General features: G+C 50.6%; 1 protein-coding gene across 2 annotated transcripts in view; it reads right to left on the bottom strand.

The window, feature by feature from the left end:
* The window catches only part of MTMR14 (myotubularin related protein 14), a 33875-nt gene that overhangs the window by 2038 nt on the left and 11410 nt on the right, over positions 1–20427 (bottom strand). Inside the window, exons 8-18 of one of the 2 annotated variants that reach the window (XM_076346448.1) lie at positions 20092–20162; positions 19413–19487; positions 16889–16955; positions 15803–15888; positions 15425–15501; positions 15139–15175; positions 13601–13671; positions 12915–12964; positions 12557–12695; positions 9607–9783; positions 1655–1810 (exon numbers count right to left, since the gene is read on the bottom strand). In XM_076346448.1, coding sequence (XP_076202563.1) covers positions 1655–1810; positions 9607–9783; positions 12557–12695; positions 12915–12964; positions 13601–13671; positions 15139–15175; positions 15425–15501; positions 15803–15888; positions 16889–16955; positions 19413–19487; positions 20092–20162 — 1006 coding nt within the window. The remainder of the gene's footprint in view (positions 1–1654; positions 1811–9606; positions 9784–12556; positions 12696–12914; positions 12965–13600; positions 13672–15138; positions 15176–15424; positions 15502–15802; positions 15889–16888; positions 16956–19412; positions 19488–20091; positions 20163–20427) is intronic. The other variant, XM_076346449.1, reaches the window with a different exon arrangement.

Raw genomic sequence — 20427 nt, 5'->3', positions numbered from 1 at the left:
ACACAAGCACAAGAAGTAGGCTGTGAAAAGCATACCTTCATCGAGCTGCTGCCAGCTGAGATGTAAAGTGGGAACTTAAATGGAATTTAATTTTCCAAAAACTCATACTGTGCTGGGCTGCGAAAAACTAGGATAAAACCACAATGGGCTCCTGAGCAAATGGAGCTGATGCAGAGCAGAGAGAGAGTGGAGGCCCTGGGTTAAGCTCAACACAACCACCTTGGGAACTCTTCATCCCTTCCAAACGGCGCCTGGTCCCAGCACCCGCAGTCGAGCGGTCCCCAGCCTCCGAGCACCCCGCAGCTCCAGTGAAGAGCTGAACAGGGCAAAGCACTCGCAGCATCTGCTGCACACCCGAGGGAGAAGCACCACCGCTGTTCCCCTCCCTTTGAACCCGGCTGTCCCAAGCAGCCGGACTCCAAGCCGCATGAGCCTATGGTCTCAGCACAGGCAGATTCAGAGCTCAACTTCAAATCACATTTCTCTCTACTGAATTCCCTACTCTGACGTTAGATCCAACCCCAAGAAGGGCAGCAACAACTTGCTGGTGACCAGCAGCCACCAAGCACGGCCAGGTTCAGGGCACAGTAAAGCAGTCGCTGCTTCAGCCACCCATCCTGCAGTCCCTTCTATTCCTTCAACGATCTCCAAACAACTACAGAAGCAGCACAGCGTGTCCTCGTGAAAGGAGGAGAGCAAATCTCAGCCAGGCCATGTCCGACATCCCTCGCAATTCTTCGATCCGCCAATTCATGGGTCTTGTAGCTTAATCATAACTTGGGAGCGGCTGCTCTGCTCAGCAGCACAGCGCACAGCCACATGAGAGGGCGAGCTAGGGCAGCTAGCCTGTCTCACAGGAGATGGTGGTTTTCTCACTGCTTGCCCTCTGCCTCCCAAGCACGTACTCAGACCTCGGTAAGGGACCTCAAGCGTTTGGCAGCACAGCTCTAGCACAGCTAGCTAGCGGCAGCCCCTGATCTGCCATTTCAGTTTCTTGATTGAGAGTTTGCAGCCTGAAGGCACAAGCCTCTTCTCTAACAGCAATTAAAGCGCATCTCCTGTCTTTCAAGCTTCCACAAAGGTGACTTTCTATTTGGGGAGGAACATTTGCCTCCCAGCCAGTTTACGTGGCAGGATGCGGCAGGATGCAGGGTCTCCGCTGCTCTGCACTGGCCAGACGCAGCGCCTGCAAATGATGCTCCACGTGGTCAGACAAAAATCGGGGTGACAGAAGGAAAGCCCCTCTCTTACTGCAGCAAGGATCTGACCCCAACGGGAAGATGGAGATGAGCGAGATCCAAAAGCAAGAAAATCTGGGATACCAGTCCTGTCCTGACAAGCATGCATCCTCAAATGTACTCAGTTATGCCCAAATTATGTGTCTTCAGGGAAGAGAGGAAAGCCTCTTCTTCCTACAGAAAGCAAAGTTCCCCCCCCCATCATTAGGCAGAGAAGATGCCGGTTTCTTTCTGAGTTCAGCATAAGCAAAGAGCGCTCAGTGACTGAATTTGTGGATGGAAAGCATCAAAGAAGGGAAGACGGGACAGCTTGTTACAGGCTCCCAGGCTTCTTCGAAAGTGCCAGGGTGATAAAGTTCCAGTGCTCGCAGCCAGCCGAGGGACCCAAGGAGAGATCCTGTGTTTGAGACACTTACAGGCAAGTGCTAGGGAACTCATCCGGGAAGCTGCAAGGGAGAGAGGCGTCTGCGCTCAGGATTGCCTGCTCCCGAATACTGCCACACCCTGTCACCATCTGCCAGCTGCCAAAGTCTGTGGAAACGGAAGATCCGGGCAGAGAATGGTCCGCCGATCTGGGGCAGAGAGAGAGGGAGACGGCGCGATCAGTCAGGTCATTCAGCCACGTGCCTTTCACTGACACTGGTGCCAGGGACCCTCTGGGCTGACCACCAGCAACGCCTGCGCCAGCAGCTTTGAGACTCGGGGACCAGGGTGCAACATGCAGCTCTGGCTGGGCCCCAGGCCAAGCCTTTCCTTTGAAAGCGAGGGGAGAGCCAAGCTGCCTGGGGCCGACAAAGCAGCAGGAGCGCAGCGGGAGCCGGACAGGACGTAGCCAGCAAGCAGCAGATGGCCATGCAGAACTGTGAAACCCATTAGCGAGATGCAACAGCATGTCCTGCCCTGAATCCCTCACAGATGTGGACACCGTGCTTGTACAAGGGGCATCCCCGTTCCTTGTTGTAGCTCTTAGCACATCCCAGAGCAGCGGCAAGGTCTGACGGAGAATCAAGGTTGTGACTTGGTTAGTGCTGAGAAAGACTTAGAGATCCTTGGTCTGGCAGCTGTTAGAAAGCAGATCACTCCTGAGGCATTAACGCCAGACCTGGACAGAGCCAGTCACTGCTCAAGACGTCCCCAGGGCAGCCACCCCCCCCCAGCATCTGAAGACCTTTTCATTCCTGTGTTAGAAGAATGGACTGCACCAGAAACCAGGTGGCAAAACATCTTTAGGATAGGAGAAACAGCCAAGGGAGGATAATTGTTTGATGTATGCAACCTCCCACCAGGAAAGGAGGAAGCATGAAATCTGAGAAGTGAATCTGAGGAGTCCATCCAAAATCTCAGAGAAGAGGGCACAATCACTTGAGACGAACCCAGAGCTCTTGGCTTCTGGGGAGCAAGCAATTACTGTGCCCCGCTGCACAGCAGAGTGTACATAGCTGGAAGCACAGCCTGTGGCAGAGCTACTCAATTACACACTACCAAGATCTTCTGGATAATTTATCTGAGATCTGCTGGGCAGATAGCAGTGCACCAGCTCCAGCTCTGCTGGGCCAGGTACTTGCACGCTGTCTTCACAGCTAAGAATAGCAGTGGCGCACTGCAGCTGCTCCCCAAGAGACCAGGAGAACAGCTAGAAAGACAGGATCTCCCACAGCAAGAAGGACCTCAGCGAGACTGGAAGGCAAGGGTGGAGGGAGATGCACAGTGGGAAACCTATTTGCAATCTCGATCTGATTCCAAGCCTGCCATTTAACTAGTCTGATCAATACCGCCAAGTTTGAGAAGTCTGAAATGCAGTCCTGAGCTGGCTGCACAAGCGGAGAAGGGGACGTCACACAGCTCCTTGCATGTCAGCTTCCCATCACAGTGCTAACGTTCCCGCAGCTGCAGCTTGGGGGTAACACCACTGTCTGGAAGTTCAGGCTCTGGAAAGGCATCACAGCAGAAAATGGGAAGAGCAGAGCTTCACCTGCCACGTATAGCTCTTGTTCTCTGGTTGCTCGATGACTGAGGAGTGAGGTTCAGAGAGGTGCTGCGAGCATTAAGTATTGGGAGAACGCCTTCTTGCAAAAAGGTGTTTTTCCTAGAGCATGTAACACTGTAGTCAGAATGAGGGCATTTCATTGAAAGCAGAACTGCAGCATACACTCTTAGAAAGACCTTTTGGAGATCAGACAGGGATAACCTTCCCTGGGATGCAAGGAATTCGTAAGGGAAAGGGCTCAGCTGTTCAGTGACATCTACCCCTCTCCCCGCCTTTGGAAGATAAAGCCAAGGAAGTCACCGTGATGGACGAGAACAGGCAGAGCATTTGGGCCCAGAGCACGGTGCCGTGCTGGAAGCACAGTGGGAACAGTGCAGGAAGCCAGGGAGAAGCATAGAGGAACACTGCTTCAGTGCAGAGGGAAGAGGAGGATGTCACCTCCCTGAGAGTACAGCACAGCCAGACAGGAAAAACAGGACTGTCACACGCAGTTACAAGAATTTGAGCTAAAACTGTAAAGAGGTCTGTAGGCAATGGGCTTGGGCTGAAAGTAGACAGGGACATCATTGCTGCCAGAAAAGTAATGGGTTGCTGAACAGAGGATAGGTTTGGGGCCAGGCAGAAACAAAGGTTTTGAAGAGAGAGACTCTGGATGGCAGAGGGGGGCTTGGACTATGGCAGGATCTCCAGGTGAAGGTGAAGAGAACCGAGCAGAGCTCTGCAGTTCTCGCAAAGGGAAAGTAGTATCAGGAGTCTGCCTAGGAGACTGTGCCCCCGTGGCAAGCGAAGGAACAAGACATGATCCAGGGCCCCAGGGACAGTAAAAATGTCCCTCTGCCCAGTATCATCAACCACGCTGGCCAGATGAGTCTGTGCTAAAGAAGGTGAGCAGAAAATTCTTTCCTGCTTTGGGTGTATAACCTCAGCTTCCAGCCGCTGGTCACCTTCCATGGTTGTCAGCTAAGATTAGACTGATCTTACACCGCCTCTTGGAGGTGGATCAAGTAATCTCTTGAATCCTTTCTTGGACAGGCTGATAAAAGCGTCATGTACCTCCTGCAAGACTGACTCTCAGAGGCTCTCTAGCTCTCTAAACCTTCCTGGGGTCCCCAACCCTGTCAAGCAGCTGTGCAAACTTAGTCAAGTTACATCTAACCTAATAGCACAGGAGCCTAGGAGTTCAAGGCAGCCAATTCTGTGGCTTGCCTCCAGGCAGCAGAATAAACACTTGTCAATTAATTGAATAAACTGATTAACTCTGCAATGAGTCCAGGTCATCCCTCTCCTGGCTTAGATATCTGAGCCTAGCCAGCAGAGCTAAGATATCGTGGCAGACCTTCCCCTCTATCCCCAACGCCGTCTCAAGGGAGGCCCCTGAGGAAGTGTCACAACCAACAAGCATCTTGAACAGCCTCGAGAGACAGCAGGGGCCAGGGCTGGGTGAGACAGGCAGGGAAGGCATGGCATGGGAAATCCTGCGTTTGCACTGCAAGGGCAGCAGAGCTTCTTAAAAGCTAAGCTTGGCTTGAGACCAAGACCATATCTCTAGGGTGATTGTATCCCAGTGCAATCCAGTAAATGCTAAAGGTGAAAGTCGTCTTGTTATTTCTACCCCTGAAGGCTCCTTGTAAAGTCTTGCTGCAGAGGCCCAAAAAGGGCTTCGGTGCAAGTTGGGGCTGCTGGGGCACCAGGACCAGTCCCCAAGCCTGTAAGAACAGGTTTGCAACACGTTACAGCCATGCCAGAGGCTGGCTAGCTGCGAGGGCAGCGTGGAGGGTCTTGGGAAGCAGCTGGACGACTACAGCAAAGCCGATGTGGTTAAGAGAGATGAGATACAGCAAGTCTTCAAGTCACTGTCTCTGCCACAGACATCTAATGGCAGACAGAAAGAGAATGAAAGTGAGCTTCACACACCCGCCTCTTCAGGTCCACGAGTGGGAAGAAACTCCCTCAAAAGTGCAAGATTAACAAAATTAGATTAGCAAAACAGAGATGAGCTGCAAGCTGTTCCTTCACACAAGGAAGGGCCTCTAGCAGGCCACAAACTGGCAACTCCTAGCCTGGAACGGTTCCTTTTAATTAGGTCAGTACTTCCCATGCAACATGCTGCACAAGATAGAGTATTTCAGAGCACACGAACACTCGCTTACCAGAGGAGAGCCAATACCGGAGGCAGAGCAACAGTCAGGGATCCTTCCCTTTCTTAATACGTAATTGAGACGAGTGCCAAGTGCCCAGCAGCTAGGCTCTCATCCTGCCCTGTGCCACCTCCGCTCACCTGACATATTTCTACACACCTAGGACTATTTGGGAAGCAGCTCATTTGCCAGCATATGCTCTGTGCCTCAAATTGAAGCGTTAAGTAGGTACTGTACGCGCAGACAGACTGTGGCAACCTGGAGTAAAGGGCAGCCCTTCCCACCTTTGCGTGGGAAATGTTGGCAAGGAGTACTTGGCAGAGCGCTGTACTGAGAGCCCTGGCTGAATCCCAGGCAGCTATCTACAGGCTGTGTTAAGTGCTGTAACAGCCTAAGCAGCCAGTCCTCTGCGAGCACAACCATTTTTGATTGCAGCACAGTCATGTGCCAGCCAGCAAGCACATTTTGTGGCATAGTCGTGCAGTAATTCCAGAAAACATTCCTGTAAACAATTCCTGTCCTGCTGCGGTCGCTATCCCAAGTTGTCACATCGCAGATACACCTTCCAAGCCAGGTGGCTGTAAGGAGCAAGACACGTAGTGCGCATGCAGTCTTATCACTACCAACAAAACACCCGAAGCCAAGGGACAGCAGCTTCCCTGTCCCTCTCTGCGCTCACTGCACTCCCTCCAGACCCACACCTGAACTGCCTGCAGCCCTTAAGGTAAGGCAGTTCTCTGTGACTGTTGACCAAAGGAGATCCTCCACAATTTAACTCTTGCAGATCTCGACTCTTCGGATCACAGTACTTTGGATTTCATTTAATTGACTTAGCGAAAGCACATTCAACCAAAGATTATCCAGCTGCTAATCCACATTAGTGCTATGTGCACACACACTAAATCCCTGACACAGATACAGGGTTTTTCTGCAGTCATGGGACGCTTAGACTATTAGTGTCAAATGCAAACACAGGACATGGTTTGCAAGCCGCTACCCACTTGCACACAGGGAGTTCAATTCAATGCACGCTATCTGCCATACTCGGAGCTCTCCGTTTGTAGAACAACGGACACCTTGTCCTGCTCTGCAAATAATCTATGCAGTATCTTCATGCATGTTTGCCCTCAGCAGATGTGATCTTACCATTGCATTGGGATAAGCTAGGAAGACTGCTAGGAATTTGCCTTTGTACTGCTTTGCCTAACAAGAACCATCCCGGGATTTACAGGTACCCAGGACCTCTGGATCACAGCAGGACTCAGGAGGCAGGCTTGCGAGGCGATGGCAGCAGCAGACTGCTGACGTGGCCCGTCCAGGAGAGGGGCTCGGCTCCCACCCGCTGACTCAACATTTGTGACTCCTTCCTTTAGGACACCCCAGTTCCCCTCCCAGGCCCTGCTCATCTCCCTCTGCCGGCTTGCCTTCCCATTCCCTCCAGAGCTCCCCTGCCTGCCAGCACACAGGCTGAACTGAACTTAACTACCTGAAGGGTGCCTGCTGGCATTTTACAAGCAACCATTTCTCCTCAACTGCTGCTGCAGTGGTTAAGTGTTTTGTTGCTATGGCCACACAGCCAGAGGATTAGGAAGTCAAGTACAGTAGTTTCTTCATCTTAACAGCCTTGGCTGTTAACCTGCCAGCAGCACTGTAGAGATAAAGGTATTTTTGGCATCCTGATCAGTCTCTGTGCTCCAGCCTTTCCATCCTAGTCCCACCATTTTTCAGGGGGTGAAGGAACAGAATTTACGTCTTCCTTCCATCACAGATACACTCCTTCTCCACCCAAAATGGGACTCTTCCTTCAGGATGGAAAATGGTGGCTGAAGGTACTGTGATAATCCATTACCTGCATGGAGCTCACCAGACAAATTCAGACGAACATAGTCCAAGCAGGGAGACCAAAGCCAAGTGGGGTGACATAACCTCTCTCTCTGGAGAAAACATACCATGTCCAGACCCCAAAAAGTGCAAGCCATGTCAGCGTCTGACAAGGCAACGCATTGCTCAAGTCCTTAGCTAGCAGAGCTGTTAGCAGTGTTACCCCAGGGAAGGCAGGCAGGGCAGTCTGACTGATCTGGCAATGGACTAGGAGGCAAAGGAGCATGAGTGTGCCAGAAGACTTGGTTTGAAAGAGCAGCTCAGTTCAGCTGTTGCCTTGACAATTCCACCCACTCCCTAGGGTGGAAGGGTCTAGGTCTCTATTATTATTTCCTCCAGCCTGCACACCAAGAAGAGCAGGGCAAACCTAGGTGACTCCAGAGACGGAGAGCATACAGGTGTATGGTCTCCACCCAGCACGAGTGTAGCAGGCTAACCATCTTTGCGTGCAGCTGATTTCACCACTTTGGCTTCACAACTCATTCCCTTCTTCTGTCCCCTTGGTTCCAGGCTGTGCAAGGGGTTTGCTCCCCCTTTTATCCCCTATTCCCCCATCATGTACTTTTTTCTAGCCCAGCCTTTCACAGCGCCTTGTTCACAAAAGTTAACAGGGATTGGGAGTGGACTGGTGCAACCTTGCTGTGTTGAAGGGTTATAAAGGCTTTGTGCCATGGTAGAAGATATCATAAAGGTCAGAAAAATGTTTATAGCGGAATTCACAGAACGTTTACCTCTTACAGTGACAGAATACTGCAACTCCTTCTCAGGGATATTTATTGGGCATAGGAAAAAGCCACCCCCAGGGACTCTGGCCTGGAAGTAACAAGCTTCCCCACCATGCTTGCCTGCTGCCTCAAGCCCTGGGGGTGCCAGTTCTGAACACCTAACACCAATGGGCACTAATCACCCAAAAGCTTATAGACACGTCATCCAGACACAGCCAGAGGAAAGATAATTGCTGGCTTTACCAACTCTGAGCCCCTGGAACGCAAATCCCAGGGACTGTGTGCTCAGCCCCTTCCCGTGGTGCTCTTCCGCCTACTCCGTTTCTCTTCTTCGCTCTCGCAGAGTCCGGCTGAAGCATTATAAACCGCTTCTTCCACAGCATTGCTGCAAGCTCACCACCAGCCCAGCACTGAACGGCCTCTCAAGTCTTGGGAATGGCATGAGATCACACACAGGAGTTATGGCATTACCGTCATGAACAAAAGCAGCCCCCAAGACAAGCTGCTTTCTCTGCTGTATTTTCTTCTCTTCTCGGGAGATTTATTTCATCTTACAGAGAATGTAGAGGTGGGCCCCAGCAACAACTCAGAAACATCCTATTGATCTCTTTCCCCAGGGAGAACAGTTAGCATCATTTATGAAAACTGTCAGACAGTGATTTTTCTTTGGAATCAAGAAACTTGGTAAGAAAGTCTTACAAATTTTCAATGCTTTACTTGTTTGTCATTTTATTTTCCATGTGATGAGAGAGTACTAAAATTTGGCTGGTGGCTGTTTTTGAAGGGAATCACTAGAAAAAGACTCATCGGAAAGCCTGCAGAGACTACACAAGTGTTTGATGCTGCTAACAGCAACCTCTTAGCTAAGAGCCTCTTTATCCCCTGTCGGCCTAAACACATGGTGTTTGCTCCACAGGCTCTGCTCTTTCTTCCCTAGCCTCGCTCACCACTCTGCTTTGCCCTACCACAGCATCAGACTCCAGAAGGGTGCCAGAATATCCTTTGTTATGGCATGAGATCAGGCTCAGGTCCAGGGTCCTCATTCCCCGGTTGCCCAGCGGGAACACACAGCCTTCCAGGCGAAATCCTTTGCGCTGGCACAGCGCTCGCAGCTTGCTCCCAACTTGCTCCCAGCGGATTCTACCTCTGCTTTGCCACCAGCACCCAGAGTTTTTCCACCCTGCAGCGTCAGGAAGGTCAGCAGGTGGAAAGGGGGACAGGATAGATGCAGAATGAGGTCTGCTTGGTTTGAAAGGCTTCCTCCCCCACACAACACAGCCACTTCAAACCCCTGTGGATGCATTTGACAGAGAAAGTGCTGTGAGCTCCAAACATGCAGGATGCAGAGATGCCGGAGCTCGTGGAGTTGAGGCATGCGCTGAGGACAGGCAGAACAAACACCTAGCTGTTATCGGCACTGTTTCTCACTCCTCTAAATGGGCTGAGGCAGGAGTTTCTGTGTTTAATGGCCAGCACTTCACACAAGGTCAGGCTAGACAGGAACAGGCGTCCTGAGGCCTGTTTGCAGATACAAACCCATGTGCTCCAGGGTTCTCAGAGCCACAGAAGTGCAGCCCTGCACTCTCCTTACCAGACACTCATTTTGCTGAGAAATGCTCTACTCCGTCCCATCTCACCTGGATCTGGGCACTTCCAGTGGGCTGCTTCCAATCCTCAGGAAGTTATCAGAATGGGTTGATGAGGAGGAGCTGGAGGACTTGACTTCGACCATCCCTGCAGAAGGCAGCCTGTCTTCAGACTGCTGTGCCCTGCTCCAGAGCATGGCTTGTGGTGATGATGCACAGCTCTTCCTCCTGTGGGATGGAGGACTTGGGTGACAAAGCTGGCTTTCCCACACACTCCAACTAGGAAGCCTTTCCACAACAGGCTGGATTTTACCCCAGAAGCTACAAGCTCTTGTTCCCAGTGAACCTGCCCTCCTCCCTCCCAAGGAACCATGAGTCACGGGTAACCGCTCAGTGACGGGGGTACACTGAACTCAACCCATCTTAGCCCATTCTTTTATAGAACACCATCCACGTGACCTGGAAATCAAGAGACAGGAGAATGCATCAGCCCACACACATACAGTGATTGCTTTGTTTAGTCTAGCTGTAAAAATGCCTCAAGCAAGGGGCCTCCCAGCAGGGAAAGACCATTTCAATCTGCTCTAAACTCTACAAAGTGTATCAGCCAAGGAGCTCAGCCCAGGTGGGCGTTCGTGCGCACTGATGAGGGTGACAGGGACACACCACCAGTGTTATTTTCCCTTTTAGTGATTCCCTTCAGGCACCGCTGACCACACTTCTGACCATGTGCACAGAGCTGACAATCACTCCAGATGTAGGCGCGTTTCAGCCCTCTCCCTGTCTGTGCCGACAGCCCAGAACTGCTCTGGCTTCTTTTCCAGCCAGCACATTCAGACTTGGGTGCGATTCACTGTCCATTGCTGCGTCAGGCCTTAGCTCACAGCACCATCCAGCTACATGCCAAACAGGCACACATATTTGGGACTAATTCACATCACTGCTGCTCCACGTTCAGATTTCCTTTCTTACATCAGTTTTTTTTGTGGAAGAGTCCCAAGAATTTTTCCCCTTCCAAAATCACAGTGAATTGGACAAAGACCTCCCTATGTGCACAAGTAAAAAGGAAAAGTCTAAAGCAGACAAACTCAAGGAGAAAAGATGCTGTTCTTTCTGGAATCTGGAAGGGCATCTCAGCTTTGACTGAGATCTCGAGCACTGTCAGCAAGTGCAGCTAAAGACAGGCTCATTGTACAGTGGAAAGCACGATATCCTCTCTTCATTTCTTGAAGGTGTCCACCCTCAAACATCACACCACAGCCTCTCTCAAGCATTATTTATCTCATGTTATCATAGCTGCCAACATCTCCAAGCACAGCTTGCAGAAACAGGCTTGTTTCAAGCTAAAAACCAAATGACTCTCCCTGCAAGGAGACCTCGAGGCCACTTGTTTTCAGGACAACACAATGAAGCACATCCCCTCCCCACTCACGCTACGCACAGTCCAGCTCACCCAGCTTGTAGCAAGCCCTACCTGTTCTCCAGACTACACAGCCACAACAGCCTGCAGCAAGACATCCGAGAGCAGTCCCCTCACTAAGCACTCGTGGCAAGGCTCACAACCTTCCCTTTCCCAAGCTCATGCCCACAGCATGGGCCCAAACCATCCCCATGGTAGCAGCAGCTAGCCCCAACACAGCCTGATGTCTCCAACAAGGAATGAAAGCAAACCAGAGTTAGAAAACACGTCACAAAATCAAGCCCTGATACACCCAAGTGCAACAGATCTCTTCCAGCATGCTCTGGCCGCTTCACATCTTGTGAAAATCACATGTAGGTTTTGTGCTGCAGGATCTCATCTGTATGTCCTGAGCACTCAGAGCAACGTAAACGCTTCCAGTTTACTACCCTGCAGCCAGGCAAGTGGAAAGTTGTCCTCTACTTGCTGCAGTCACTTTGCTGTGGATAGGTAGGGTCTGTGTGTTAAAAAGGACTCTGCGCTGCTTACTTGGCAAACGCGGTTTGGGACTCCCCATCTCCATTTTGTGATTCTGCAGAAAGATTCTCTCTTCCCCTCTTCAGCATTTTATAAATTGAATCACAATGTGCTTTAGAAAGGCTGCTGCCCCTAGCATGGCTGCAGGCTCAGTCCCAGAGGACTTCCAACTGCCTCCAGCACAACCCAGATTTAATTTAAAATAATTGCAATATAAAATAGCATTTTCACATGTGCTGAGGGAGAAGAGAGAAAAATTAAACTGAGAGGGGCAACCCTACAGCAAAGTTCTGAAATCCCCAAACAGCACCAGAAACTCCACAAGCAAGCACAACGCCCGCCCCAGAGCAGCAGAGTTGCCAGACACCTTCCCCAGTCCCTGCTTCCAGCCAGCCACCAACATCCCCAGGCAAGTCCTATGAGATCTTCTACCAATAGGGAGCACTGAGAATTTCATATTCTCCCCCAGAAGTATCTCTAAGCAGCGCTGCAGGCAGCAACCTGCTTTCAGCTCACACACCTCGTGCTGTTAGAGGGGCTGAAGTTTAGAGGGGATTCTTGGCCACCCAGCCCACCTACCACTAACTGCAGACACTCCCCTGTATAATCTCTTCCATAAACTGATTAAGCTTCATTTTAGGGCAGCTAAACTGCCTCCACTTTTCCCTGGGGAGGCTGATGCCAAATGTCATTTTTCTTGTAGTTTGGAATCATCTTTTAAAAGTAACGAAATCCTTTTGTGGATGAAGTTTAACAGTGAAACTGGTGAAAATGGAACAAAGCTGCTTTACTCTCATCAAGGGACAAACTTCAGGAGCATCCCCGCAGGAGCATCCCCGCAGGAGCCTGACAGTCTTTAACATGGGGCGGTCTCCAATTTTTGGTGCAGAAGTTCTGTAGCACAAGTTGCAGCAAAGCCTCTCAGCCAAATTCCTCTTTCCACCATAAGGAACCCATGCCAAAGAGAGCAGACCCGGAGGGCGAGGGACTTCAGAAATAGCTTTTCTACTGTGCTCAGAGCCTGCGCCTTTTGTTCTGCAGCCCATTGAGTGGTTATCTCCTCACCATGCTGCTTGAGCCTGCGCTCCTGCTGGCATCAGCTCCACTGCTTCATAGGTGAAGCTCCCAGCTGCTCCAGGGGAACTTTCCATCCCCAGGGAGAAGTCACTGCTCAGACTTGTGGTGCTGCCTCGGTCTCTCTGCTCTAGAGAAAACAAAACAGAGCTACCTGAAGACCATCTCGATCTTGCTCACTTTCTCTTCCTTTAAGCAATACACTTCCCACATGCCCTGGGGCCGCATTCTCGTGAGGCCCCAAGGAAAGCATACCCATTTGTAGTCACCTGATGCTGGGAACCCAAGCCCCCAAGCGATCAACCATTACCAGCACCCAGGGGTGCTGATGCTCGGCAGCAGCACTCACTGAGCATGCAGATCTCTTCCAGGGTGAAGCCAGGTGGCAAACTCTTCCTTCTGGGGAAGGAAAGACAAAGTTACCTCAGCCACGCTTCAGGGCTGCGTGGAAGCTGGCCATAGCCAGATCTCTGTAGCACCCAGCAGATCAGAGTGGTGGGGAAGTTAGCTGTGGAGGGGCAGAGGGGAGGGGATGGGGCTGGTGTGCAGTATCCGACCCTCCTAACAGTCCCAGCCCACACACCCTGTGCTTTGAGAGGGTGGCAACAGGCTGCCAGCAGACATGTGCTTATTCAGAGCCTCCAGGGTGAGCTTTGTTTCTTTCTGACCCTCCTGAAACAGGAAGGGGTTAATGCTTAGCGGTCTGTTAAAAACCAGCCACCCCCGCTCCCCCCAGCAGTGCCTCACGGAGCTTGCTGCGCAGCCTGCTTGAGCCAGAGCACACATCTCTGGGTTCATCCGTGCTACAGCAGCCACGGACAGTCATTAAGCAGAGAGCATGTTTCAGCATGGACAGTTTTTCAGAGCACAATGTGGCACCTCGCAAGCCTTGGCCCCATTTTGCAGCCTTCAGAGTTGCAGAATAAATTAAAGAAAACTGGGCTAGGACACCAGGGCTTCTGTCTCCCCAAAGGAACAGCACTAACAAGCTCCCGGGCTCTGCAGCCCATGCAGCAGCAGGCACAGGCTCCTTACCTCTGTAACTTCACAGCAGAGAACTCTTCAGAGGTGATGTGCTTCAGAAAATTGAAGCAGAAAAAGAAAATCTGAGCAAAGGGAGAGAGAAGAGCGGTTCAGGAATGAACCCAAGGCTCCATGCAGCCTCTTATCTTGCTGGGGAGGTGCTGGCAGGAAGGAGATAGCAAGAAATCTGCAGCTACCAGCCTCCAACGCGCCATGGGCTGCCACCATCCCATCCTGGGCCTTCTCTTACACGTTAAACTGACCCTCTGTTCCCTGTCACGGGGAGGCCCGGAAAGGAAGGTGTATGACAAGTCTCCTTATCAATGCCTTGCACACATGCCGCAAGCACACGGCAGGTACTTATGCCATCAGTGCAGAAGGGAAAAGAGATGGCCCCCAGCAGCTGCTTATACACCCAGGCAAGCAGCAGACCCAGCAGGACTATCAGGGTTAGAGCTGCATGCTCCACAGCTGTATCACACCTGGAAGCATGCGGTACCTGCAGCGTCCGTAGTTCCAAGCTCGTGCCCTGCCACGCACCAGTCTGCTCTGCGGCATTCACCCTGCTGTGCCTCTGCCACCCCATCTACCTGCACAGAGCTGAGCCCTTCTCCTCCTGCAGAGGGGAGCAGGGAGTGCTAGAGGCAGCCATGCACCCCCTCTCCTGTTGGAGCTACTGACTCCGCCCTTGGCCAAGCAGGCACCAGAGCAGAGCAGAGCTGCCAGGCTCGAGCCAGCAGAGCTCTGGGAAAGGAATGAATGGGAGGAACGATACTAACAGAGGGGCCCTGGACCCCTGAAAGATGGAAGATAGGCCAGGGTCCCGGCTCTGCTCTTCAGAGGCAGGGGATTCCCTAGAGAGGTTAGAGTCTGAGGAGCAGGGGATTAGCAACAGGGTTAGACATACTCCCCACCTCTTGATTTCTATCCAAAAATGATATTGCAGTGTACTGCAACTATAGTCAGAGCAATCATTTTTTGCTGTTAAACAATGAAAGATTTGAATACAGTTAGTTCCACTTATCTTAACTGCCTCCCAGACCCATCTGTGCACCCACAGATACACCCTGCAAATACACACACTGGAACCAGCACAAGCCATGAGCCTGCAATGACATGCAAGCCACATGCAGCTGCAGCACCCAGGCAGGAGGGCTGGCACCCAGGGCAAGCACACAAGACTGTACAGCTTTATTTCCACGCTCCCAGGAGTCACGCGCCTTAAGCACCCCTTCTCATTGCTGAGCTGAATAGCAAGTCCTAGCACCCTTTCACCAGGGGCCTGAACACTAACGGCACAGCAGGGGAACTGGCAGGACTGACACCCACCAATCAAACTGTAGCCTGACAGAAAAGCATTCCTACACCTTATGCATCAGGAAGTGACGGGGCAAGGCTCCTACCTCATGTTTCCAGCACCTGAACAATCTTTTTAGAGCCCAGCCAGACCACTGATAGTACCAGAAGCAGGCAGTGAATGCTGCCACCGTAAACAAGTACCCTGAGAACAAAAAGCAGTGCTCAGCCACTGCCCCAGACCAGACACTCACCTCTTCTCCTTTACTGAGTCGATCGACTAACATGTGCCTGGAAAGAGAGCAAGGGAAGCTCAGTCACAAGCTGGAAGCCAGAATCAGCAGAAGAGCACGAGCTGTCAAGAATGGTCAGATGCCTGAGCCTCCAGGTAAAAAAAGGCATCAGCCCCTCTTGTCACAGCTCATTGGGAGCTGCCCCAACATCCACCTTTGGTTGTGAGCAAACATCAAAGATGACCCCCTGAAGGCTTCTCCCCTGCTGCGCAGGGATGCATATGCAAGTAAAACTTAGTGTGCCTACCCAAAGAGAAACCAGTCATAGGCCACTGTCAGGTAGAGAATCTCAGATGGCTCCAAGGACGCGTGGATCAGCCCATCCTGCAAAGCAAATGAGAACAGCCTTCAGGCAGCAGCCCTGGGGATCAGGACTTGGGAATTCATGGTCTACTGAAAACTGTCATGGTGATCCATGGTGAGCATCTCGCTCTACCTGCCTGTGATACCGTGTCTGATGGCAGGACAGCATGTTGGGCTCCACATCAAAGCCAATCCACACCCTCTCTGAAGCCAAGATAGTCAAAAGGAACGTTAACTGTTCCGCCACCACTTCCTGGTGACACAGTCACTCACCCTCCAAGCAATCACCCCCAGAAGCAGAGCAGGTCAGCCAGGTACTCACAGCCCATAAGGAGAGGCGCAATAAGGAGATGAAGAGAGGAGTTCGATCCCAGCCGGATATACAGTGCACCAGGAGCCCGCTGTCATCTGTTCCAGGCAGGGGTAGGAAGGAGAAGGAAAAAAAGGATGTTGCAACAAGAGCAATGACTTTTCTTTATGGTAAATCTGTAGAGACAAGCTACCCTCCATCCCCACAGCCCAGGCTCAAGAGCAGAGCTCAGCCACCAAGCCAGAACATTTTGTCTTGAATAGAGCAGCCAACAAATTGCTCAGTGTCCTGGGTTGTCAGCAGCCCCAGCTGATGTGCTGTCCTGGTCCTGACACCTGCTCAGGACATGAAGTCACTAGGTATGAACATCACTTTGCTACCCAGAAGATATACCTACCCAATTGCAACCCACTATCACAATCTATCCCCACATCAGAGAGAAACCTGCTCCAACTGAACACTTTTTCAGTCTCACTGACCTTCCTACTGATACACATTGAGCAGAGGCACGCACAGGGCACAACCCCTGTGCTCTCCAGAAAATTCGCAGTGTGTCCCAACACAACTACTGCAGCAGAGTCTGTAGTTGGCCGTGCTGGCGGAGCCAGCCACGGCTCCGTCTGTCCAACAGTGCTAGGTACAAAGTCACAGTGCTCAGAGGGAACAGGGTGCCAACATAAAGCAATACACCCCCTTCAAGGAGCTGGCGTGGCTGTGATGACAGAGGGTGAAAGGGGCTCTTAAATAGGCACCTAATGAGACCCTGGGTTGGGGGCACAAAACACAGATGTCCAGTAAAATAAGAGCAAGAGTCAACAAGCAGAGGAACAAATGTTTCTTCTCTTCAGCTTTAAAGCAGTAAAACTTTAGGTAAAGTGTTCAGACATCCCTCCACTCTTGGGAAGAGAGGGTCTTCAAGGGATCAGCAAGTCCCTCTCTAAGAAGGGAGCTGGAGCCCTGAGATGCTAGGACCATCACCCTGTTTTGAAGGGAGAGAAGTGAAGCTCTCTACAAAGAGTGGCACTAATACCATCAGCTGTTCTTCTGGAGACAGCGACTGCTCCAGTTAGACCACTGGGAGCCAGGAGTTTGCCTTACCATCACTATTGATGATGGAGATCAGCAGCTTCAAGTAGTTCTGTGTCTGTTGCACAAGGTCCCAGCTCTGCAGAAAGAGAAATGTTGATGGTAAGGGTCTGCCCACAGCAAAAGGCTGCTCTGCAGTTTAGAGCCCACCATGCTCTTGGCTTCGCTATCCAGAACAAGAGCAAAGCAGAAATAACCCTGTGGCCATTCCTCAGAGTGACAGACTCCCTTGGTGCTCTAATCAATCCCCCCATCCCCTACAAAAGGCACTCTGGGACAAGAGACCAAGCAGGGGGAAAAAAAGTTTTTTATATATATATATATAAAAGGCCATCTCTCCTGCTGCCTGGCTGGCACAAAACCTGCTTGCCTGCAGCCCCAAAGCTCCTAGCAGACCATGCTCAGAGAGACTAACGTGAGCCAGCAAACACCTGCGGAGCACTGACCCAGTTCTGCAGCCCCCCCGCATGCGTGCACTTTACCAAACGGCTCAGCAGCCATCTTACAGCTGTGTACGTGATGCAAGTAGCATGATGGGGTGAGCAGGCCAAGGTCAGCAGCCTGTTCCCACAACCCAAGCACTTTGCTCAAAACTCTCTGGCCCTTGTAAATGGCCCCAGCAGGCTGCCTGCAGAGGGCTGACCCGCTCCCAGCTGCTCCAGACAGGCACTGGGCTTCTGCAGTAAGGCCCAAGTAGCAGCAGCACCACAGAAGGGCTCTGAACTCAGAGACCTCCAGCACTACAAGAGATGCAGGTGAAAAACATCAGAACAAGCTCAAGCATGTCACTCTTGACCACTGCGTCCTGAGAAGATGCAGGGAATTTCAGCGATCCGATCAGAGCCAGAACTAGCTCAAGGAAAACAGGATAGCACTGGGAAGGAAAAGGCAAGGAGAGGGACACATGTTTCATTGTGACAGTGTTAGTGGTATAAGTGACATCTGACCACCAGCAATAGAACCCTTGCTGTGTGCTTGCATGTGTGCACATGTGCATGTAACCACACTTAAGACTACTGTCAGACAAAGAACATACTGCTCTGCTGTGAAGCCTGCACAGCAACAAAAAAGTAGGGAAATGGGGAACACACTCAGCCTGGGGCAGAAAAACACATAATTCCAAAGCCTTTTATCTGCCCAATTCAACCCAATCTTGTGCTTATGCCAGAAGGAATTGACTAATCATCCAGTCTGATCTCTCTATACCACAAACCAGGAAGTTTTGTTCAGTTGCCCCAAATACAGCCTGAAGCTCGCACTTGGCAACATCTCTGCCCAGAAAAACACCTCAACTAGGGGTGACAGTTCATCGCTCCTTTAGCAGCATGTTCCAACAGATCATCCTTAAAAATAACAGGCAAGACTGCTTTTCCTTATTTGACGGTCTGATTTCAGACTGCAGATATTGCTTCCTGTGCAGCTTTTCTTCCCCAGATCCAAGAGTGCTTTAGAATTAGTATTTTCTCCCTGCAAATGTACTTACACATTAATCAAGTCAACCCTCCATCACCTTTGTGATTAGCTAAATGGACTGAGAACTTCAGCTTTAAGTGAAGCACCTTCTCCAGTCCTCAGATCATTTCTGCATCTATTTATTACACCCTCTTCAATTTTTAATATCCTATTTAAAATACTGGCTGCTCAGTATTCTAGTGAACAAGTCTCTAGCCATAAACAAGCTGTGGTCCCATTAGTTCTGCTTCAACACTGCAAGCTACTTTCCGTGATTCTGCTTATGCTGGCACTTAAACATTATTTACATCACTGACTGACAAACACTGGCCCAGCACGGGGAGCTCTGCTAGTTCTGTGGTGCTTCCAGCCACAGAGCATAGGAGTGTGACACGCTCCAGCACAGTCAATCATCACAAAACCTGGGGGGATTGGTAGGGCCACTGATGTGTGAAATGGAGCACGCTAATCAGCAGTATAAGGTGGTGCTCCCTGGTATGAACAGACAGAGGTAAACCTTGAAGCTTGGGCAAACATAAGAGTTCAATTATCATTTGTGATGCTGTCACAGTAATAAGGAATGGAGACATGCTACGGTCAGTTATGATTTTCTTCTCTCACAGGACAGGTACCTTGCACACCCATGAAGAAGGTGCCTAGTCACTTGGCTACTGCTCACATAAGGGAAGGCTGATCTCTCTCAAGACCCTCCACAGCCAAGGAAGTCTACCCACTGCAGGGACATGCCTAGCTAAGATTGTGAACAAGTAATACCGCTTTCCGTTTGCTGGCATGTTCCTTACCTTTGTTACTGACATATCTCCCTAATGGATTGCAAGCTTTACGCAAGCTACAGAAAAAGATTTGCTGTTACAGTCAGCTGCCTTGGGACACACCAAGCCAGGAAGCTTTTGGGTAGCGCATTTCCACTGCTATTCTGAACAATCAAGTCTGCAGCCCCACTCCCAGTGGGGTGGTATGAAGTGAGCCAGATTACTGCAACAGGAGCAAGTCAGACTTCAAATCTTTACTGATCCTTCCTGACTGAATCTCTGACCTCCCACAGAGAGGGAGGTTTGCTCACCTGGTACTCGCTCCAATCAATATTCAGAGACTGGGTCAGAGAGACTGGGATACTTAATGGAGCATCTACATAATCCTGAAAAAAACCCCAAACACAATTGGTCAGAGAAAAGCCATGACTTGAAGGCAGCGAGTTCCAGAAAAAAACAAAACAACAAATGCCAAATGGTGCATCTAGAAGAAAGCACCTCAGAAAAGCATCTTTGAATGCAAAAACCTGCAGTGGTAAGAATTAACTCATAGCCTCTTAGAAGGACTAATGGACAAGAGGAGCTTTTCTGTGCTCCCAACAGTGAAAGCCAGGGACAAGGCATGTTAGTTTCTGAACTCCTGTAGGGCTGCTCCACTCAACCATCTCCCTCAGCAGGAGACAGAATACAAAGACAGAACTGAGAACAGAGGCTATCAATAAGATATCAAATTCAAAAACAGGAGCAACCCATACCTCCCATGAGAGGCCAAGCATCCTGGACTTCAGGATAACGATTCATTTATTTTACATACGAATTTTACAATGAATGAGTAATTTAGTACATTCACTATCTGCTTTGTTTGTCCTGTTGGTTTCCTCCCTGTGATCAGAAATAAGCACATGACATACACGCCATCGCTCAAGAACTCTGAGGCAAGAATTAAGCCCAGTAAAGCCCACAGCTCTCCATTTTGTAACATCCATGTACCTGTTTCCAGTTAAATATGAGACCCTCAGCTGTATAATCCCGGTCTTTGTACTCCTTAAAAAACTCACAGCCTGCAAGAAAAAGAAATAATGAACAACCGTTCAGCTAACTGATATCTAACAACTGAAGTGCCTTGTGGGACTGGAAGTGCTGGCAGCTCTGGGCTCCAGAGCACCAAACCAATCAAAACTGCTGCCTGTGGGAAGAGAAGAGCAGTAATCATCAGTACAGTGTGCAGCACAGCCTCTCAGCAGCAACAACCCAGAGCACTCAGCAGTGAACACACTCACACAGCAAAGGGCAAACTCCAAACACACAGCAAATGTGGAGTTTGAG

This window comes from Aptenodytes patagonicus, chromosome 8 (genome assembly GCF_965638725.1).
Source record: "Aptenodytes patagonicus chromosome 8, bAptPat1.pri.cur, whole genome shotgun sequence".
Taxonomy (NCBI): domain Eukaryota; kingdom Metazoa; phylum Chordata; class Aves; order Sphenisciformes; family Spheniscidae; genus Aptenodytes; species Aptenodytes patagonicus.
Note: the sequence above shows the minus strand (reverse complement) of the source record. Positions and strands in the feature narration are given on the sequence as shown.